This window comes from Vulpes lagopus, chromosome 2 (assembly GCF_018345385.1).
Source record: "Vulpes lagopus strain Blue_001 chromosome 2, ASM1834538v1, whole genome shotgun sequence".
Classification (NCBI taxonomy): domain Eukaryota; kingdom Metazoa; phylum Chordata; class Mammalia; order Carnivora; family Canidae; genus Vulpes; species Vulpes lagopus.
In genome coordinates, this window is record NC_054825.1 from 40204142 (window position 1) to 40225449 (window position 21308).

The window sequence follows — 21308 nt, forward strand, 5'->3', positions numbered from 1 at the left end:
TTTTTTAGAGAGAAGAGAGTGAGAGTGAGAGAGAGCATGTGAGTGGGGTGGGGAGGGGTAGAGGGAGAGGGAGAGGGAGAGAATCTCAAACAATTCCCTGATGAGCACAAAGCCTGACCTGGGGCTTGATCTCATGACCCTGAGATCATGACCTGAGCCAAAAATCGAAAGTCTGACATTTAACTAACTAAGTCACTTAGAAATTCCTCTAAAATTATTTTTTAAAAAAGCCCGACTCGATCCCAGCACTGTTTTTCCAAAATTTTTGTCTTCTTATCCATCCCAAGTCTTAATGCTTTCATTAGTAATATCCTGGTGGGAACATTTCCCAAGTAGTTAGATCTTTGGGTTGTGTTGGTAAGAAGAGATTTTTTGTGTAGGTCCCATTTTGGGGATCTTTATTTATATGACATTTGTTGATACAAAGAAAATTGTGTTTATGCTAAGCCCTTGTGATTCTAGGGCAGAATCCCATTTGCAAATTGAGACTTTGTGGATGACTCACATCTCATTTCTCAGGCAGAAAATCCAGGAAATTTTTTTTTTCTGAGAAAATGAGGCAGAGCTTGCTAGTGTTCCCCACGAAGTTTCCTGCATCATCACCTGAGATGTCTAGATAGTAAACAATCCTTTATTAAAGGTTGAAGTCAAGAAGAAGGGCATCTGGATAGTTTGCATTTTTACTGATTTTCAACTTGATAAATGCTAACTTTTGCAATTTTGTAAGAGATATGGGCTGGGAAAAAAATTTCCTCTTTTCAAGAGTGTGGGAAATATTGCATATGCCATAGTGTCCTAATTGTCCCACAGTCAGTACATGGCTGAGTGTGGATGAGGTTGGATGTCCAGCTGGAGAAAGATGATGTTCTGTCCCTTGAGCTCCCTTTCAGCAGGGCTCCTAGCAATCCATTCCTAGATTTCTTGGGCCACAAGACCTTGAGCTAAAGGGGCTTTGTGCTGTTGAACTCACCTTTATTCCCCAAAGTCACTTTGGTTAATGTGCAGCAACTTGGCTCCCATGGGGCACTAGAGAAAAATTTAAAGTGAAAGTTGCTTTTAGTTTCTGTAGTTTCATAATTTCAAGATCGATTACTTTAATAATGAAATTTGCATTAGTATCTTAATGGACTTAATACATTTTATCATGATCTGGCCGTATTTGAGAAAATTTAGAATCACAGTATTATTCTTTGGTTAACAGCAGAGCTATGTATAACTATGCAAAAATAGGGGAAAAAATGAAGTCATATGTATGTAAAGGCATAAATATAATTTTTATAATCAGGAAATAATATGAAAAGGACAACACATATGTATGTATTTATGATAAGATGAGATCACATTTATGTATATGATTCCTTGTAGCCAACCTCCAAATGGACATATATCTTACTTTACCTTATTATTTCTCTAGCCATAGTCAAAGGTCATGCTGTTCTTTATTTGCAAAAGGTTTTGGACAAGTGAGCTGCACCACTGACCATGTTTGCCTACATTCTTTACCTTTCTTCTTTCCCTGAAAATGGATATATACAACTAGCTTATTGAAACTTAAGTTAGTTGATGAAGGTGAAAGCATACATTTAATGATATATGCTACCCTGTTAGCTATTTCATTACATACATAAGCCAATTTAGGTTGGTTCCTGTCATATGATTTTTAATTTTTAAAAATTGTATGGTGACATCCTTATTCATACATCCTTCTACATTTGCTCAATTAACTCCTTAAATATGTTTTTTAAAGTGGAATTAGTGTTTCAAAGCTTGTGTAAATTTTTAAAGTTATTGAACTTATGACCAGAATGATTCAAATAATTTGAATTTCTATCAAAAACAATTCTGCTAGAATTATATTTGCTTTAATTACATTTAAATTATGGATTCTTTAATAAGGAGTTATGAATAAAAAGACTATATAATTTATGATCCAAACTTTTTGGCCTCTGTCAAACCTTTGGGAATGAAAGAGGATACTATTATAACTCCACCAAGATAATGCACATAAACTAGGACTTTTCTGGGAAAAACTCAGCATGTAATCTTCCTACTAATGAATCATCATAATAACACAAATACCAATGCACTCATTCACAATTAAAGAACTAGAATATAACATCTATGTCTACTGTGTTCTTTCCTTATCCCCCCTCCTGAATTATGTTTATCATTCTAATGATTTAAAAAATATTACTTAATGAAAAATATATGTATTCTATAGACTCTATATTTAGTTTTACTTGTGAAAATTGTATCATTCTGTCATCTTTTGCAATTTGATTTTTCACACAGTATTATATTTCTAAGATTTATCCAAGTTGTCTGTGTTGCTGTAGTATATTCATTTTTATGACTATATAATAGTATACATTTGTTCATTCTTCTGTTGATGTGTTTCATGGTTCTTTCAAAGTCTTTTTTGTTATTACAAACCATGCTCTATGAGTGTTTTGTTCTGTATCTCTGAATGTACAAGTCTAAGAGTGTTCCTGGTTATGTCTCCAGGAGTAGAATTGTTAAATCCTATGATAAACAAACCTTCAACTTTCCCAGAGAATAGAAAATCGTTTACAAAAATGTTATACTCTATTTCCCCCCCATAATCTCAATTGAACTTTAGCATTACCCAAGATTGTTTTCTCCATCTTTACTGAGGTATAATTGACAAATTAAAATTTTATGCATTTTATGCATAAAACTCAATGTTTTGATATATGTGAAATCATTGCCACAATCTAGCTAATCAACACTCCTATCATCTCACATGGTTAACCATTTTCTTTTTTTCTTTTCTTGTGATGAGAACACTTAAGATTTACCCTCTTAGCATATTTTAAACATATAACACAGTATTGTTAACTACATTCACATTGTTAGTCTTCAGAATTTATTCATCATGCATAACTGAAATTTTGTACCCCTTGACCATCATCCCTCCATCAGCCCTTTTCACCAGCTCTAGGAAAACAATTTACTGCTCTCTGCTACTCTCTGGTTCTATGAGTTTGGCTACATATAAGTTAGATCGTGCAGTATTTATCATTTTATATCTGGCTTATTTCACTTAGCATAATATCTTCCAGGTTCCAAAGGTTGTTCCAAAGGTATTACTCAAGATTTTTATTCTTATCAACCTTAAAAATGTAAAATGGTATCACATTGTGGCCCTGATTTTCATTTTTCTGATTATTAATCAGCTTGTAAGACTTCACTGATACTACAGACTGGTTTGAGAAGAACTGATATCTTTAAGATTTTTGAGTTTTCCTGTACATGATGGCACACATTTGCTTTTTTAGGTCTTCTTTAATCCTATGAACTACAGTTTTCTCCATGTAAATCTTGAGTAACGTTCCTTAGATTTATAATATATATGTGACATACTTATTACAGGTTTATTTTATATAAAGTATAACACATTTATATCATATAAATATAAATATTTCTATAATTATATTATACATATATAAATATATCAATAAATATATAAATTTATATATTTATTAATTTAATGTATGATTTATTATTTTCCATATATACTTGTACATATACATACATACTATTGGTGGTGGTGTAATTTTTATTTTTTAAAATTTGTTTTCTGTTCATTACTGGTGTATAGCAATCCAGCTGATTTTTAAAATATTGGCCTTGGGGCACCTGGGTGGCTCTGTCAGTTAAGTGTCCAAATCTTGATCTTAGCTCAAGTCTTGATCTCAGGGTCAGGAGTCCGAGTCCTATGTTGGTCTCCAAGCCAAGTGTGGAGCCTAACTTAAAAAAAATGACCTTATATTCAGCCATATTATTATTTTTGAGAAATAATCTGACTCTGAGAGGCTTTCTATGTAGAAAAACATATCATCGGAGAATATAGTTTTTTCTTCCCTCTCCATGCTTATTCTTCAGAGTCCTCTTTAAAGAAAAAATCTGCACTAACCAGACCTCCAGACAATAATGAAAAGAAGTGGAGATATAGGGCATCCCTCTTCTGCCCTAATTTTAAAGGGATTGCATCTCTGTGGCTCACCAGAATAATGTTTGTTTGTTTGTTTGTTTGTGGTAGATACCTTTCATCAGGTAAAGGACATTTCTGTTCATTTCTAGTTGATTCGTTTTTTTTATCATGAATGAGTGATGAATTTTATTAAATACTTTTCTACATCAATTGAGATAATTGTATGTTTTTTCTATTTTAACTCAATATGGTACTTACCACCCCTTTTTATTCTTATTATCTGTATCTTCTCTCTTTTCTTATTTTCTCTTCTGTGAGAAGTTGGGTCATATTAGCTTTTTATTTTTTTATTGATTTTTTTAATTTTTTCATACTATTAGCTTTTTATTTTATTTTATTTTATTTTATTTTTACTTACAAATTTATTTTTCTATTGGTGGTCAATTTGCCAACATATAGAATAACACCCAGTGCTCATCCCGTCAAGTGCCCACCTCAGTGCCCATCACCCAGTCACCCCCACCCCCCCGCCCACCTCCCCTTCCACCACCCCTAGTTCATTTCCCAAAGTTAGGAGTCTTTCATGTTCTGTCTCCCTTTTTGATATTTCCCACTCATTTTTCTCCTTTCCCCTTTATTCCCTTTCACTATTTTTTATATTCCCCAAGTGAATGAGACCATATAATGTTTTCCTTCTCCGATTGACTTCTTTCACTCAGCATAATACCCTCCAGTTCCACCCACGTCGAAGCAGATGGTGGGTATTTGTCATTTCTAATGGCGGAGTAATATTCCATTGTATACATAGACCACATCTTCTTTATCCATTCATCTGTCGATGGACACTGAGGCTCCTTCCACAGTTTGGCTATTGTGGACATTGCTGCTAGAAACATCGGGGTGCAGGTGTCCCGGCGTTTCATTGCATCTGTATCTTTGGGATGAATCCCCAGCAGTGCAATTGCTGGGTCATAGGGCAGGTCTATTTTTAACTCTTTGAGGAACCTCCACACAGTTTTCCAGAGTGGCTGCACCAGTTCACATTCCCACCAACAGTGGAAGAGGGTTCCCCTTTCTCCAATCCTCTCCAACATTTGTGGTTTCCTGTATTATTGATTTTCCCCATTCTCACTGGTGTGAGGTGGTATCTCATTGTGGTTTTGATTTGTATTTCCCTGATGGCCAGGGATGCGGAGCATTTTCTCATGTGCTTGTTGGCGATGTCCATGTCTTCCTCTGTGAGATTTCTCTTCATGTCTTTTGCCCATTTCATGATTGGATTGTTTGTTTCTTTGCTGTTGAGTTTAATAAGTTCTTTATAGATCTTGGAAACTAGCCCTTTATCTGATATGTCATTTGCAAATATCTTCTCCCATTCTGTAGGTTGTCTTTGAGTTTTGTTGACGGTATCTTTTGCTTTGCAAAAGCTTCTTATCTTGATGAAGTCCCAATAGCTCATTTTTAAAGACAAACTTTAGGATTTGTCCACCCTCCCTATTGAATCTTTGCTTTCTGTTTTTTTCATTTCTGCTCTCGTATTTACTGTTGCCTTTCTTCTGCCTTTTCTTAGGTTTATTCGTTCCAAGCCTCTCCAATCAGTTGCTTAGCTCATTCCTTTCTCAGCCCTTCTATTCTAAGTATTTATATCTTTTCCTTCCAATTATTCCTTTATTTGCAATGCACATAATCAGATATGAAACATTTTCATTATCATTAGGTTCTGGCTATTTTTAATTTTTACTGTCATTTTTTATTTGACTTGTAAGTTATCTAGAAATGTGTTTTAACTCTTCCAAACATATGGAAACTGAATGTATTTTTTTGATATCATCACCTGATTTGACTGCGTTGTGGTAAAAATTGTGGTCTGTATGTCAGCCATTCTTTGAAATTTTTGAGAGTTACTTCATTGGCCCAGATGTGGTAATTTTTTTTTGTAAACATTGCATGCATGCTCAAGAAGAATGGTTATTTTCTAACTGTTGGGTGCATAATTCTTTTTAAGTCCAATAGATCGATGTGTGTCTCAAATCTCCCCTATCTTTAATTTTTCAGAAACCTCCCGTAACGATGGTGGATCTGACAGTTCTCCCTGACTTGCACTACAGGCACATGGGGAATGAATCTGTGAGCTCTGTGGCTGGTGAGGAGGAGGAGTATAGGAGCTCCTGAGGCCTCATGGTGACCTTGCCAGAGGAGGGGCACCATCCTGGTGGATATCAAAGCTGTGGGCTCATTCTCATCAGATTGGCAGAGCAGGTTACCTCCGGGTCACAAGCCAAGTCCACAGCCTTCCTCACAGGCTGGAGCCTGGGGTGGCTCAGCCTGGGTGTGAGCTAAGCAAGTGAACGGATTCCTTTATGTGGCAGCTGTCACTGAGACTTTGTACTGTGTCAAGTACTGGACCAGGTGCTCTTCTTTTTTTAATAATAAATTTATTTTTTATTGGTTCAATTTGCCAACATACAGAATAACACCCAGTGCTAGGACCAGGTGCTCTTGCCCCTGCCTTCACAGGCTCCCAGTCTAGGGGGAGTCATCCCAACCCCTGTGACAGGAGCAGACTCAGGTTAAGAACCTGGCATCTATTATATGGTCTCATTCATTTGGGGAATATAAAAAATAGTGAAAGGGAATAAAGGGGAAAGGAGAAAAATGAGTGGGAAATATCAGAAAGGGAGACAGAACATGAAAGACTCCTAACTCTGGGAAATGAACTAGGGGTGGTGGAAGGGGTGGTGTGCGGGGGGGTGGGGGTGACTGGGTGATGGGCACTGAGGTGGGCACTTGACGGGATGAGCACTGGTTGTTATTCTATATGTTGGCAAATTGAACACCAATAAAAAATAAATTTATAAAAAAAAAGAACCTGGCATCTATTATAGGTGCAAGGGGTGGGGCACCAACTCTGGCAGGGGTGAGGGGTGCATCACACTACTCTGAGACCACTCCTCAGGCCCAGGTGCACAGCCCAGGTGTCAGGTCATCTTTTCAGATTCTAGCTTATGGCACAATTTTGAATGTCTATATTTCCCTTTTCTTCATTCAAGTAGGTGGCAGATGTTGCCTTTTCTGGTCTTAGAGGTTGTGGCAGGGTGAAAAGCAGAAGTTGCTGTAGGAATTTCCCTTCCTGTGTTTATATATGAAAGATTGAGCCTTAGAAGAGAACTCCAGAGGTATTTTAGAGCAGAAGTTACATACCGATGCCCAGTTTGATCTGCCCTATGTAAGATCATTTTAAAATTCATTGCCAACACTTAAAAATGTGATTCCACAAAACATGGGACTTCTTTGTGCACCTGGCAGTGCTGGGCCTGCTTGCAGCAAAACTGATGCACTTCCCACAATCCCCAGCCACTGCCTGCAACTTATGCCTGCTCTGGCATTTTCTTACAGTTTGCTCAGGAAGTGAAATATTTTTTCTGCAAACATCTCCATTAAGTGGGGCAGAAGTTTTGAAAGTTCACATGTTTCAAGAGAAGCAAAAGGGAGTATTTCCTGTTGTAGGTGAAGACTGAAAGTGTTTTGTACAAAATAAAGAGCGTCTCTGGATAGAGGGATGAAATCCCAGGCACCAAATGAAGCAAATGGCTTTTCTCACGAACTGGCTGCTCTGTTCATGTCCATCCTTTGCATGAGACTCAGAGGGACAAACATGCTCAGTGAGGTAGCTGGATTTGGCTGAGGAAGCTCAAGAATGAAAAGAGGCTAACTGCTCTCGGCTCATTTGGATGGGGCCCAACACTTGTCATTAAGTGGCTGTACATTTTTAAAAGTGAGATTTTGTGCACATTTGAGTTGGTGGCTTGACAGTCAAGCAGGTGTCAAGGAGAAGTATGGGAACATATGGCCTCAAATCTGTTGGTTTGAGCCTGTTGAGAACCAAGGGTCTTCTGGCACTGGGTGTGCTTAATGTCAGGTCTGTGAACATGGATGGGAAAAAAGCCACATCTCTGTTCTCTAACCTCAAATGAAAACTTAACACATCTTTCCACTGTGAAGGTAGCCAATAAGCCACTGTGATATTACCACAAGGGGGACTTTATTGCTGGTAGCAATTGCAGGTTTTTTCACCCACATTCCAGCTGCTACAGATGTCTCTAAATATCCTTTATGTTTGTCACCATGTCAAGATTGTGGACTTACTGCATCTGTGCTAGATCTTGCTGTCCACTTTATAGAGCAAGAGGCATATATATTTCTATGTCATTTTCTAAATATTAATTTAATATTAATAATTAATTAATTATTAATTAAAATAATACTAAGTCTATTTTCTAAATATTTGGATAACTGTATTTCAATATAACTGGTTTCTTTTATGATCCTAGTTACTTTATGTTGGACATTAAAAAACTGTTATTCTGAGAATAATGGTATTCTGAGTCAGCCTCCCCAGACCGAGAGGCATAGATGGCACAAAAACAGTGACTCGGTACACTGTGAGCTGGTGAGGGGACTTCCTGTCCCTGACCCAGGTCCATGGGGGTTGCTGCAGGACTTGGACATCCATGCTGACTAGCTTTGCCCACATCCCTCTCTGAGACTTATCAGCCTGGGTCTTTGGGCAAGAATCTGCACCCAGGGGCACTGGTGTTCTCATGCAGTATGTGTGTGGTGGTGGGGAAGGGGACAGGTTACAGGAGATAGGTTGGGTGATAACTAATACCCCAGAAAGCCTCGGTGAGCCCTCATCATGGGCTAGCTCTCTTCCACTGATGGCAGAGCCAGGACAACAGGGGTTTCCTTTACTGCTGCCCTTTGACAGAGCCGAGAGGAACTGAGCAGTCCCCTGGGCATGGAGGCAGCTTCCTCCTTGTCTGTCACGTGGAACTTGGCTCCTGTCCCTCACAGCCTTGGGTCACACAGCCTACGTCGCCTGAGACGAGCCAGGAACAGCATGGGCTCGGGGACCAGCATGCTGAGAGCCTTCCTCCTTCTCCTGGGTAAGTGAGGAATGCAGAAATGGGGTGGACATGATTCTTTTGTGGCAGGGGTGCCTCAGTGAGTGGGAAACCAGGGGAGCATTAGCCCACTGGGGCTCAGTCCCTAAAGCACAGATGTGTCCCTTCGGATAGATGGCTTTTCTCATTTTGAGACAGACCCTGAGCAATGATTTTGTCTGTTTCATTCCATCTGCAACTTACAAATGCTTCTGGACAAGAGGAGAACTGGAAAGGGTCAGGTGGTAGAAAGAGCTTTGGGTTTGGGACCTAGACAAATCTGGCTTGATTTATTTATTTATTTTTTCAAATCTGGCTTTAAATTGTGGTTCTGTTGCTGACAAACTGCAGCAAGCTTCTTAGACTTTTTCTGTTTCTGAATCAATCAAGTGGGGGGAGTGTAATAATGCATATCTTCTAGGATTGTATGAAAATGAGGTTCAATTTAATTAAGTCAAACTGAAATAATTAGATAAAATGAGAAAATGTGGGTACGTAGATGCTTCTCCGTAGTTAGTGGTGAATCAATCCTATTATGGAGTAGAGGAGGCTCTCAGGTTACCCAAAGGTATTCCGGCTTTTTGAAGTCATCTTTATTTCTGTGCATCAAAAGAAGGAAGAACAGAGAAAGACAGAGACTAATAGAAAACTAAGGCCAGAAATAGAGGGAGAAATATTAAGACCAGAAAAACAGACAGAGAGGAAAAATCGAAAGAGATAAAGATCAAGGCACAGAATGATGGTTAGAATGATATGTATAAGGCGGAGACTGACGAGATAAAGGGCCATGCGACTTTGCAAAATCTGCTTTGCAGAAAATAACTGTTATTTCTTAGAAAGGCAACAAACGGCCCTTGTTTACACAGATGCTGTTTCTTAGAAGTTGCCCTGGGCCAAGACGCAAAAGCAGGCAGTCTATCTCCAGATCTAATCTTCCTTCAGGGGGAAGCAAAAGCCTGTATCCTAGACATGGGCAGTGTTATTTCCGTGGCCAGGACTCTGTCGGAAGCCTGCACCCAGCCCAGGAGTGAACAAAGACCTTGGCTTTCAGGGAGTTAGCATGTCGGCAGGGAGCCTAGGTATCTACCAGTCTAGGCATGGAAATGGACGTGTGCAGTGAGTGGCGTGGCAGCGAGGGGTGGTTAGAACCAGCGCGCACTAAGTGTGCGCAGGCCAGAAAATGCAAAGTGTGCTCAACAATGTGGCAGAAGCTGGCAGATGTCCTAATCTGTTTCTGCTTTTGACCTATCTAGATATACAGACCAGTCTATCCTGGGGTTGGGTGGGGGGTGGGGGGTGGGGGAGGAAGTTAAATTTAAGAAATCTAATGAAAAAATGTGCATATGATACAAAGAGGCAGCTTGCTGAAGACTTACAAACAAAAAATAAGCCAAGATCCCAATGCTCAAGATCCCAAATAAAAGGAATAGTAACATGTGACATTTCTGAGTGCATTCGATGCGTTTCATTCCCTCTTAAACAATTTACGTGCGCAGCCCGGGTGGCTGAGCGGTTTAGTGCCACCTTCAGCCCAGGGCCTGATCTTGGAGACCCGGGATCCAGTCCCACTTCGGGATCCTTGCATGGAGCCTGCTTCTCCCTCTGCCTGTCTCTGCCTCTCTCTCTCTCTCTCTCTCTCTCTCTCTCTCTCTCTCTCTGTGTGTGTGTGTGTGTGTGTGTGTGTGTGATGAATAAATAAATAAAATCTTAAAAAAACAAACAAACACTTTACGTTAGCTCATTCTTTCCCCCAACAACATCATGAAATAGGTCCCACCATTGTCTGCATTTGAAGGATGAAGTTTTAATTAGTCGCCCAAGGTATCACAGCCAGTTAGTGTTTTCAGATACTTTAGTAGAGGCAGTAGTGTTGAGGAGTGTGTGCTTTACTCTAAACAGCCTGATCCTCTGATCCTCTTCTGCAATTTACCAGCCAGGAGCTTGGGCAGATTGTCCACCCTCTCTGTGCTCAGTTTTTTCATCTGTAACTTGGGGATAGTGATTGTAGCCAGCCTCATAGGGCTGTTGAGAGAGATCAGTCTGTGACTGTATTTAAAGCATGTAGCTAGTATCTGACATGAAGTGAGCACTCACTATTGGATATTTGGAACCCTGATCGTCCCAATCTTCTCAGGAGGCAATTTGACTATATGTAGTGAACTGTAAGTTGTTCACAAACTTTTATCCAGAAATTCCACCTTCAGGAACTTATCCTGATGGAACAATAGGGTAAAAGCTTCCCAAAATATTTAATAGGATCTTACTCAGCACTGCTGACCCCAGTAGAAACCAGAAACAAATTATTTTCAGTCAGAATCTGGGGGCACTTGACGGGGATGAGCACAGGGTGTTACACTGTATGTTGGCAAATCGAACTCCAATAAAAAAAATATATGTTAAAAAAAAAGAATCTGGCTAAGTCAATTATACTCCAATGTTTCCAATGATATCCAATATGTTTCCATGAAAGACTTAACTTCCTCAGAACTGACATGGACAGAGGAGAAGTGACAAAGTGATAATTACAGAGTTAGAGTTAATTATATTTTGCATATGTTTGCTTGCCTAACCGAAAATTAACTAGAAGGAAATACAGCAAATCATTAACAGTTTCTTTTTTACTTTTTCTAGGAAATAGGATTATGAGACATATTTTAGTTTCTTTGTATTGGCATTTTTCATATTGATCTTCTATATTCTTAATACCAAATAAATACATTTCTGTGCATCAAAAAATAACACTATAGCCCATTGGAAGTTGTAAGAAATAATTGAGCTTTTCCTTTATGAACTGGTGAAAGGGACCTGGGGGATTATCTAGTGATACCATAGAGGGCAGGTGACCAGGCCAGTCACCCCAGGGCATATGTGAGAGCTATGCATGAGGGCTTTTGGGGACATGGGAGGAAGAGGGACATTTCTGCCTAACTATTCCAGTGCATGAGCCACTATTTCCCACACAGAGTAGTTGGAGAGTTAGGGGGAAAGCCAGTTTTCCAATATGCTAAAACTATTTTTAAGACTGAGTTCAATGCAACAAATATTCATGGACACCTTGAATGAACACATTTTAACTTAGCTTTTTGTTTTTATCTTTTAGATACATGTATTTGAATGTAGATAGGTAAGTCAACATACCTATCAAAGATAGAATGTCAGAAGTGGAGTTAATGCTCTTTGGGCCCCCGCTGTCTTCTTTTCCTCTCTCTTCTGCAGGTAACAGCACCCCTGCTTTGACTGTGCTGTGTTACTTTCTAGGTGTCCAGCATGTGACATAAATGTCACCACAGCATACTCAACACGTTACAGTATCTCCCATTCTCATCCTAGATCAATGTATGTGTTGCAACTACCTTTTCAATTCTGTTGAAACACTCAGTCATAATTTAGTTATACCTTCTGGTATTGACTGAATTTAGATTCTTACTTTCTGCATAGTTACTGATGCTGTAATGAGCCTTCTAAGTCCCATCTCCTAGAACCCGCATGCAGCTGTTTTCTGGGAGAGAGTCTGGAAGAGGTGTTACTGTCATGAGTATGTGCAATTCTTCCTTCATTGGATATTGCCAAATTGCTCTCCGTTTGCGAGGTCTGGGCATATCTGTCTCCCTACAGGGTAAGTAATACTAAATAGTGACAGACTTCTTGCTTTTTTGCCAGAGATGTAAAATATTATCTCCAAGTTTTGAGGTTGTGTGTTCCTGATTACTAGTGAGAATAACCTTTTTCCTTCTATTTATCAACCAGCCAGATTTCTTTTTCTATGAATTTCCTGGAGTTTTCTTTGGTTATTGGTCATTTATGTATTTTTTATGGATATTAATTATTTGGTTCTGTCATGTGTTGCAAATATCCTGTCTCAGTATGTTCCTTATATTTTATCTTTGTGGCATCCGTTGCTCTGCAGAAGTCTTAAATGGGATACAATTAAAGTTATCATTCTTTGACTTTTGTTATGTCTTAATTTTCCATCTTGTCTAAGAAACATTTTTTAAAGTAAATTTTTTTTAATTTTTAAAACTATTTAATTTTAATTTATTTGGAATTTATTTTTGCATGGCCTAAACAAAGAATCTAATTATAGTTTTTTCTCTTTTTTTGTATATTTTTTTATTAGAGTTCTATTTGCCAACATATGGTATAACACCCAGTGCTCATCGCGTCAACTGCCCCCCTCAGTGTCCGTCACCCAGTCACCCCATCCCCTGTGCACCTCCCCTTCCACTACCCCCTGTTCATTTCCCAGAGTTAGGAGTCTCTCATGCTTTGTCACCTTCTCTGATTTTTCCCACTCATTTTCTCTCCTTTCCCCTTTAATCCCTTTGACTATTTCTTATATTCCCCGTATGAGTGAAATCATATAATGTTTGTCCTTCTCCGATTGACTTACTTGACTCAGCATAATACCCTCTGTTCAATTCATGTCGAAGCAGATGATGGGTATTTGTCGTTTCTAATGGCTGAGTAATATTCCATTGTATACATAGACCATCTTCTTTATTGATTCATCTTTCAGTGGACATCGAGGCTCCTTCCACAGTTTGGCTATTGTGGACATTGCTGCTAGAAACATCGGGGTGCAGGTGTCTTGCCGTTTCACCGTATCTGTACCTTTGGGGTAAATGCCCAGCAGGGCAATTGCTGAGTCGTAGGGCAGATCTATTTTAACTCTTTGAGGAACCTCCACACAGTTGTCCAGAGTGGCTGCACCAGTTCACATTCCCACCAACAGTGAAGGAGGGTTCCCCTTTCTCCACATCCTCTCCAACATTTGTGGTTTCCTACCTTGTTAATTTTCCCCATTCTCACTGGTGTGAGGTGGTATCTCATTGTGGTTTTGATGTGTATTTCCCTGATGGCAAGTGATGCGGAGCATTTTCTCATGTGCATGTTGGCCATGTCTATGTCCTCCTCTGTGAGATTTCTGTTCATGTCTTTTGCCCATTTCATGATTGGATTGTTTGTTTCTTTGGTGTTGAGTTTAATAAGTTCTTTATAGATCTTGGATACTAGCCCTTTATCTGATAGGTCATTTGCAAATATCTTCTCCCATTCTGTAGGTTGTCTTTCAGGTTTGTTGACTGTTTCTTTTGCTGTGCAGAAACTTTTTATCTTGATGAAGTCCCAATAGTTCACTTTTGCTTTTGTTTCTTTTGCCTTCATGGATGTATCTTGCAAGAAGTTACTGTGGCCAAGTCCATAAAGGGTGTTGCCTGTGTTCACCTCTAGGATTTTGATGGATTCTTGTCTCACACTTAGATCTTTCATCCACTTTGAGTTTATCTTTGTGTCTAGTGTAAGAGAATGGTCTAGTTTCATTCTTCTGCCTGTGGCTGTCCAATTTTTCCAGCACCATTTTTTGAAGAGACTATCCTTTTTCCAGGGGATATTCTTTCCTGCTTTGTCGAATATTAGTTGACCATAGCCTTGAGGGGACATTTCTGGGTTCTCTATTCTGTTCCACTAATCTATGTGTCTGTTCTTGTGCCGATACCACACTGTCTTGATGACCACAGCTTTGTAGTACAACCTGAAATCTGGCATTGTGATGCCCCTGGCTCTGCTTTTCTTTTTCAATATTCCCCTGGCTATTCGGTGTCTTTTCTGATTCCACACAAATCTTGAGATTATTTGTTCTAACTCTCTGAAGAAAGTCCATGGTATTTTGATAGGGCTTGCATTAAATGTGTAAGTTGCCCTGGGTAGCACTGACATTTTCACAATATTTATTCTTCCAATCCATGAGCATGGAATATTTTTCCATCTCTTTTTGTCTTCTTCAATTTCTTTCAAGTGTTCTGAAGTTTTTAGGGTAGATCCTTTAACTCTTTGGTTAGGTTTATTCCTAGGTATCTTATGCTTTTGGGTGCAATTGTAAATGGGATTGACTCCTTAATTTCTCTTTCTTCAGTTTCATTGTTAGTGTATAGATATTCCACTGATTTCCGGGCATTGATTTAGTACCCTGCCACATTGCTAAATTGCTGTGTGAGTTCTAGCAATTTTGGGGTGGAGTCTTTTGGGTTTTCCTCGTACAGTATCATGTCATCTGTGAAGAGGGAGAGTTTGACTTCTTTGCCCCTTTGAATGCCTTTTATTTCTTTTTGTTGCCTGATTGCTGAGGCTAGGACTTCTACTACCATGTTGAATAGCAGTGGTGAGAGTGGACATCCCTGTCATGTTCCTGATTTTAGGGGAAAGGCGCCCAGTGTCTCCCCATTGAGAATGATATTTGCTGTGGGCTTTTCGTAGATGACTTTTAAGATGCTGAGGAATGTTCCCTCTATCCTTACTCTGAAGAGTTTTGATCAGGAATGGATGCTGTATTTTGTCAAATGCTTTTTCTGCATCTATTGAGAGGATCACATGGTTCTTGTTTTTTCTCTTGTTGATATGATCCACCACATTGATTGCTTTACGAGTGTTGAACCAACCTTGCATCCTGGGGATAAATCCCATTTGATCATGGTGAATAATCTTCTTAATGTTCTGTTGGGTCCTATTGACTAGTATCTTGTTGACAATTTTTGCATCTGTGTTCATAAGGGATATTGGTCTATAATTCTCCTCTTTGGTGGGGTCTTTGTCTGGTTTTGGAATTAAGGTGATGCTGGCCTCATAGAAGGAGTTTGGAAGTATTCCATCCCTTTTTATCTTTTGGAACAGCTTTAATAAAATAGGTGTGGTTTCTTCTTTAAACATTGGATAGAATTCCCCTGGGGAGTCATCTGGCCCTGGACTTCAGTCTCTTGGGAGGTCTTTGTTGACTGCTTCAATTTCCTCCTTGGTTATTGGCCTGTTCAGCTTTTCTATTTCTTCCTGTTCCAGATGTGGTGTTTTGTGGTTTTCCAGAAATGTGCCCATTTCTTCTAGATTGCCTAATTTATTGGCGTATAGCTGCTCATAAATATGTTTTTAAAATCGATTGTATTTCCTTGATATGGGTTGTGATCTCTCTTTTTCATTCATGATTTTATTAATTTGAGTCTTTTTTTCCTTTTCTTTTTAATAAGGCTGGCTAATGGTTTATCTATCTTATGAATTCTTTCTAAGAACCAACTCGTGCTTTTGTTTATCTGTTCCACAGTTCTTCTGGTCTCTATTTCATTGAGTTCTGCTCAAATCTTTATTAATTCTCTTCTGCTTGGTGTAGGTTTTATTTGCTGTTCTTTTTCCAGTTCCTTTAGGTGCAAGGTTAGCTTGCATATTTGAGTTTTTCCCACTTTTTTTGAGGGATGCTTTTATTGTGATGTATTTCCCTCTCAGGACTACTTTTGCTGTATCCCAAAGATTTTGAACAGTTGTATCTTCATTCTCATTAGTTTCCATGAATCTTTTAAATTCTTCTCGAATTTCCTGGTTGACCCTTTCATCTTTTAGCAGGATGGTCTTTAACTTCTATGTGTTTGAATTTCTTCCAAGTTTCTTATTGTGATTGAGTTCAAGTTTCAAAACATTATGGTCTGAAAATATGCAGGGGACAATCCCAATCTTTTGGTATCAGTTAAGACCTGATTTGTGATGCAGTATGTGGTCTATTCTGGAGAAAGTTCCATGTGCACTTGAGAAGAATGTGTATTCAGTTGCGTTTGGATGTAAAGTTCTGTAATATCTGTGAAATCTATCTGGTCCAGTGTATCATTTAAAGCTCTTGTTTTTTTTAATAATAAATTTATTTTTTATTGGTGTTCAATTTGCCAACATACAGAATAACACCCAGTGCTCATCCCGTCAAGTGCCCCCCTCAGTGCCCATCACCTATTCACCCCCTACCCCCGCCCTCCTACCCTTACACCACCTCTAGTTCATTTCCCAGAGTTAGGAGTCTTTATATTCTGTCTCCCTTTCTGATATTTCCTACCCATTTCTTCTCCCTTCCCTTCTATTCCCTTTCACTATTATTTATATTCCCCAAATGAATGAGACCATATAATGTTTGTCCTTCTCCGATTGACTTACTTCACTCAGCATAATACCCTCCAGTTCCATCCACGTTGAAGCAAATGGTGGGTATTTAAAGCTCTTGTTTCTTTGGAGATGTTGTGCTTAGAATATATGTCATTTGCAGAAAGTGCCGTGTTGAAGTCTCCCAGTGTTAGTGTATTTTTATCTAAGTATGTCTTTTCTTTGGTTATTGATTGATATACTTGGCAGCTCCCACATTAGGGGCATAAATATTCATGATTGCTGGGTCCTCTTGTTGGATAGATCCTTTAAGTATGATATAGTGTCCCTCTTCATCTCTTACTACAGTCTTTGGGATAAACTTTAATTTATGTGATATTATTGCTTTTCCTGCTTTCTTTTCAGGAGGATTTGAATGATAAATGGTTCTCCAACCTTTCATTTTCAGGCTGTAAGTGTCCTTAGGTTTCAAATGAGTCTCTTATAGCTAGCAAATAGATGGGTCTTCCTTTTTTATCCAGTCTAAAACCCTGTGTGTTTTGATGGGATCATTTAGCCCATTCACATTCAGAGTTACTATTGAAAGATATGAATTGAGTGTCATCGAATAGGACCTATTCAGTCCCTGTTTTTGTGGATTATTTCTTTGGGTTTCCTCTTTCTTTTACAGAGTCCCTCTTAATATTTCCTGCAGAGCTGGTTTGGAGGTCACATATTCTTTCAGTTTCTGCCTATCTTGGAAGCTCTTTATCTCTCCTTCCATTTTGAATGAGAGCCTTGCTGGGTAAAGTATTCTTGGCTGCATGTTCTTCTCATTTAGGACCCTGAATATATCCTGCCGGCCCTTTCTGGCCTGCCAGGTCTCTGTGGAGATGTCTGCTGTTAATCTAATAGTTCTTCCCATATAAGTTAAGGATCTCTTGTCTCTTGCTGCTTTAAGGATTTTCTCTTTATCTTTGGAATTTGCAAGTCTCACTATTAAATGTTGAGGTGTTGACTGGTTTTTATTGTTTTTTTTGGGGGGATCTCTCTATCTCCTGGATCTGAATGTCTATTTCCCTCCCCAAATTAGGGACGTTTCCAGCTATGATTTGTTCCAATATGCTTTCTGGCCCTCTGGCCCTCTCAGCGTTTTCTGGAACCCCAATTATATGTAGATTCTTCCTTCTGAAGCTGTCATTTATTCCCTTAACCTTTCCTCATGGTCTTTTACTTGTTTTTCTCTTTTTTTTTCCTCAGCTTCCTTCCTTGCCATCAACTTGTCTTCTATATCACTCACTCTTTCTTCTACCTCATTAACACTCGTTGTTAGGACCTCCAGTTTGGATTGCATCTCATTTAATTGATTTTTAACTTCAGCCTGATTAGATCTAAATTCTGCAGTCATGAAGTCTCCTGAATTCTTTTGTTTTTTTCCAGAGCTACCGGTAGCTTTATAATTGTGCTTCTGAAATGGCTTTCTGACATCGAATGGTAATCCAAATTCTGTAATTCTGTGGAGAGTGTACTGTTTCTGATTCTTTCTTTTGTGGTGAGTTCTTCTTTCTAGTCTTTTTGCTCTGTGCAGAACAGCTGTATGAGTGGGCTGAGTCAAGAATATCAACCATGACCTAAGTAAATTTCACCCTAGATGATTCTTGTTATAAGTGAACACCCTTCTCTGTGTAGCTTTCCAGCTGTTCTCTCTTTAAATCTCAGGTCAAATTTGTAGGTGTTCAGGATTGTTGAAAGTTATCTAGATAAGTTGATGAGGCCAGGTGAGTTGAGGACCCCTATTCCTCTGCCATCTTGCCCTGCCCCCAGTTTTTTTTCTATGTGAAACATCAATTGTCTTAATATCATTTATTGAACCATCTTTCCTGTCTCCTCTGCTTTACAGTGCCTCTTCTAGTTTATATGCATTTAATGTATGTTTGAACTGTTAATGGGATTTCTATTCTGTGCCACTTTTTCTGTCTGTGTTGAGTCCTGCCACACTCTTGTATTCACTGCAGCTTATGAATTTGATAACTTATAGGTAAAATCCCTTCCCCTCCTCTGCCTTCTTCTTCGTCACTTCCTCCTCCTCCTTCTTCTTCTCCTTCTTCTCTCTTCCTCTTTGACATTAAACTTATCTTGGCTCTTACTATACCTTCTCTCTTATGTGTAGATTGCTTTCCTTGAATGCATCATAAAAGCCCACTTCCTGAGAACTGATTCTGAGCATGGTGCCTCACCCAGCACTCTAGGTAGATCTCATTTGTTTCTCACAAATAGCCTACAAAGCAGATGCTCTTATCATCATGCTCATTTCACAGATGAGGAAATTGAGGCACAGAGTGATAAAGTAGCCTACCAGAGGTGGGAGGCAGTGTGGTATTAGAGCTAAAAATACAGCTTTACAGCATCAAACTATAACAGGTGAGTGAGAATGCTGGGATTCAAATGCAAATAGTTTGATGCTGTAAAGCTGTATTTTTAGCTCTAATACCACACTGCCTCCCAGCTAAGAATAGAAAGTAGCTTCATCATGGAAAACTGACATGACTTTTTAAACTGTTCTCTCAATCTTTTATTTCAGGATAGTTTCAAACTTGAAAAAAAAGTTGCAAGAATAATAATATAAGTGTCCTTTAACACCTGTATGATTTGCTGATTTCTTAATCAAGAAATCTACCATATCTTATGTCTCTAGAGAGATATAAAACAAATGAGGCTATATATACTTCTATATATAGAAAGAGATATCTTTTTTTCAGAGCCATTTGAAATTATGTTGTATATGTCATGTTTTTTTAAACCCCTAAATACATTAATGTGTATTTCTTAAAAACAGGACAATGTCTTACATAACCACAGCACAGTTAGCAACTACAGGAAAGTTAACATTGACGAAACACTTTCACATAATCGATCACAGTCTAATATTTTCAGTGGACTTACCAATTCCCTTTATAGCCTTCACTGTGCTCAGCAAAGGAGCCAGTAGAGGGGCAAGTGCTGCACTTGGTGACTTTGTTTCTTTAGCCTTCATTCCTTGAAATGTCTCCCTAGCCATTGTCTTTTATGCCAATGATATTTTAGAAGCTTCCATCTCCTTTTCTTTCATAGAAAATTCCTCATTTTGAAGTTTGCCTGGTATTCTAATGATTTCAGTTATCCATTCTGCAGTAGATAATGCATAACTGCTCTTGGGTCCTTCTCAGGGCTTCACATTTGGAAGCAGAAGATAGCTATCTGAGAAAGACTCATGTTCCTTTGACATGATGATAAAAAGACTTAAAGGTAGATTTTGGATTATGGTTGTCACAATTTTAAATAAATTATTTTCCACTTAACTACCAACCAATCAATATTGTTAAATTTTGGTAACATATTGCTATAAGAATAGCTATTGAAAATATCTGGTGAAATTTCTAGGCATGTTCTTAGAGGTGTGCGTGCACCTTCCTTTTTAAAAGACTGCCAGATAAAATATTCCTATGGACTCTTAATTCCAACCAAAATCTCAGCCATCTGTCTCCATTTTAATTCTGTTGGAAACCACCCGCTGAAATCTATGTATTATTATAATCATGATAGTAAAAGAAATACAATATCACTGTAATTATGTTCCAGTGCCTAAAACATTCTTCATTGAAAGAGCCAGAGTTATTGAAGAGAATGGAGGCTTCCCCCCATCCCTTAATTTATAATGAAAAGATGGCAGAGGCCGGGGTAAAGAGAATTAAATTCGTTTTTATCTTACAAGTCAAAGTCATCACTTTATTCTTTGGCTCTTAGTCCCTGAGATCTTTGTAAAAATATTTCCTGACAGCTTTTCCCCTGTTTCAGATTCCTGCCAAGACAACAGTTCAGAATCATGCAGTGAGCAGATTCCAGGAAGAAAGAATTCTTGACATGTTAGTTTTTTCTTTTGCTGTGCAACAATTTATCACAAGTGTAACAAAAGAAAATAAACAGTGGGGTTACTTAGAAAGTCAGCAGAAGGTAAAGGAAGAAGGGAGGACCCCAGGAAGGGGAAGAGAAATGTCCTCTTCAAGCCAGAATTCTCTCCGTGACTTTTACCCTTTTCCTTTTTTTTTTTTTTTTGTATATATATTTTTTATTGGAGTTCTATTTGCCAGCATATAGTATAACACTCAGTGCTCATACCGTCATGGCCCCCCCCCAGGGCCTGTCACCCAGTCACCCCATCGCCCCACCCACCTCCCCTTCCACTACCCCTTGTTCGTTTCCCAGAGTTAGGAGTCTCTCATGGTTTGTCACTCTCTCTGATATTTCCCACACATTTCTTCTCCCTTCCCTTCTATTCCCTTTCACTAATTTTTATATTCCCCAAATGAATGAGACCATATAATGTTTGTCCTTCTCCGATTGACTTACTTCACTCAGCATAATACCCTCCAGTTCCATCCACGTTGAAGCAAATGGTGGGTATTTGTCGTTTCTAATTGCTGAGTAATATTCCATTGTATACATAGACCACAGCTTCTTTATCCATTCATCTTTCGATGGACACCGAG

At 38.7% G+C, this 21308-nt stretch overlaps 1 protein-coding gene across 4 annotated transcripts in view; it reads left to right on the forward strand.

Moving 5' to 3' along the window:
- The first annotated feature begins 8834 nt into the window (after window positions 1-8834).
- The window catches only part of TMEM273 (transmembrane protein 273), a 40874-nt gene continuing 28400 nt past the window's right edge, over window positions 8835-21308 (forward strand). For 3 of the 4 annotated variants that reach the window (XM_041730465.1, XM_041730473.1, XM_041730462.1), the window contains exon 1: window positions 8835-8901. In XM_041730465.1, coding sequence (XP_041586399.1) covers window positions 8856-8901 — 46 coding nt within the window. In that variant the 5' untranslated portion in view covers window positions 8835-8855. The remainder of the gene's footprint in view (window positions 8902-21308) is intronic. The other variant, XM_041730482.1, reaches the window with a different exon arrangement.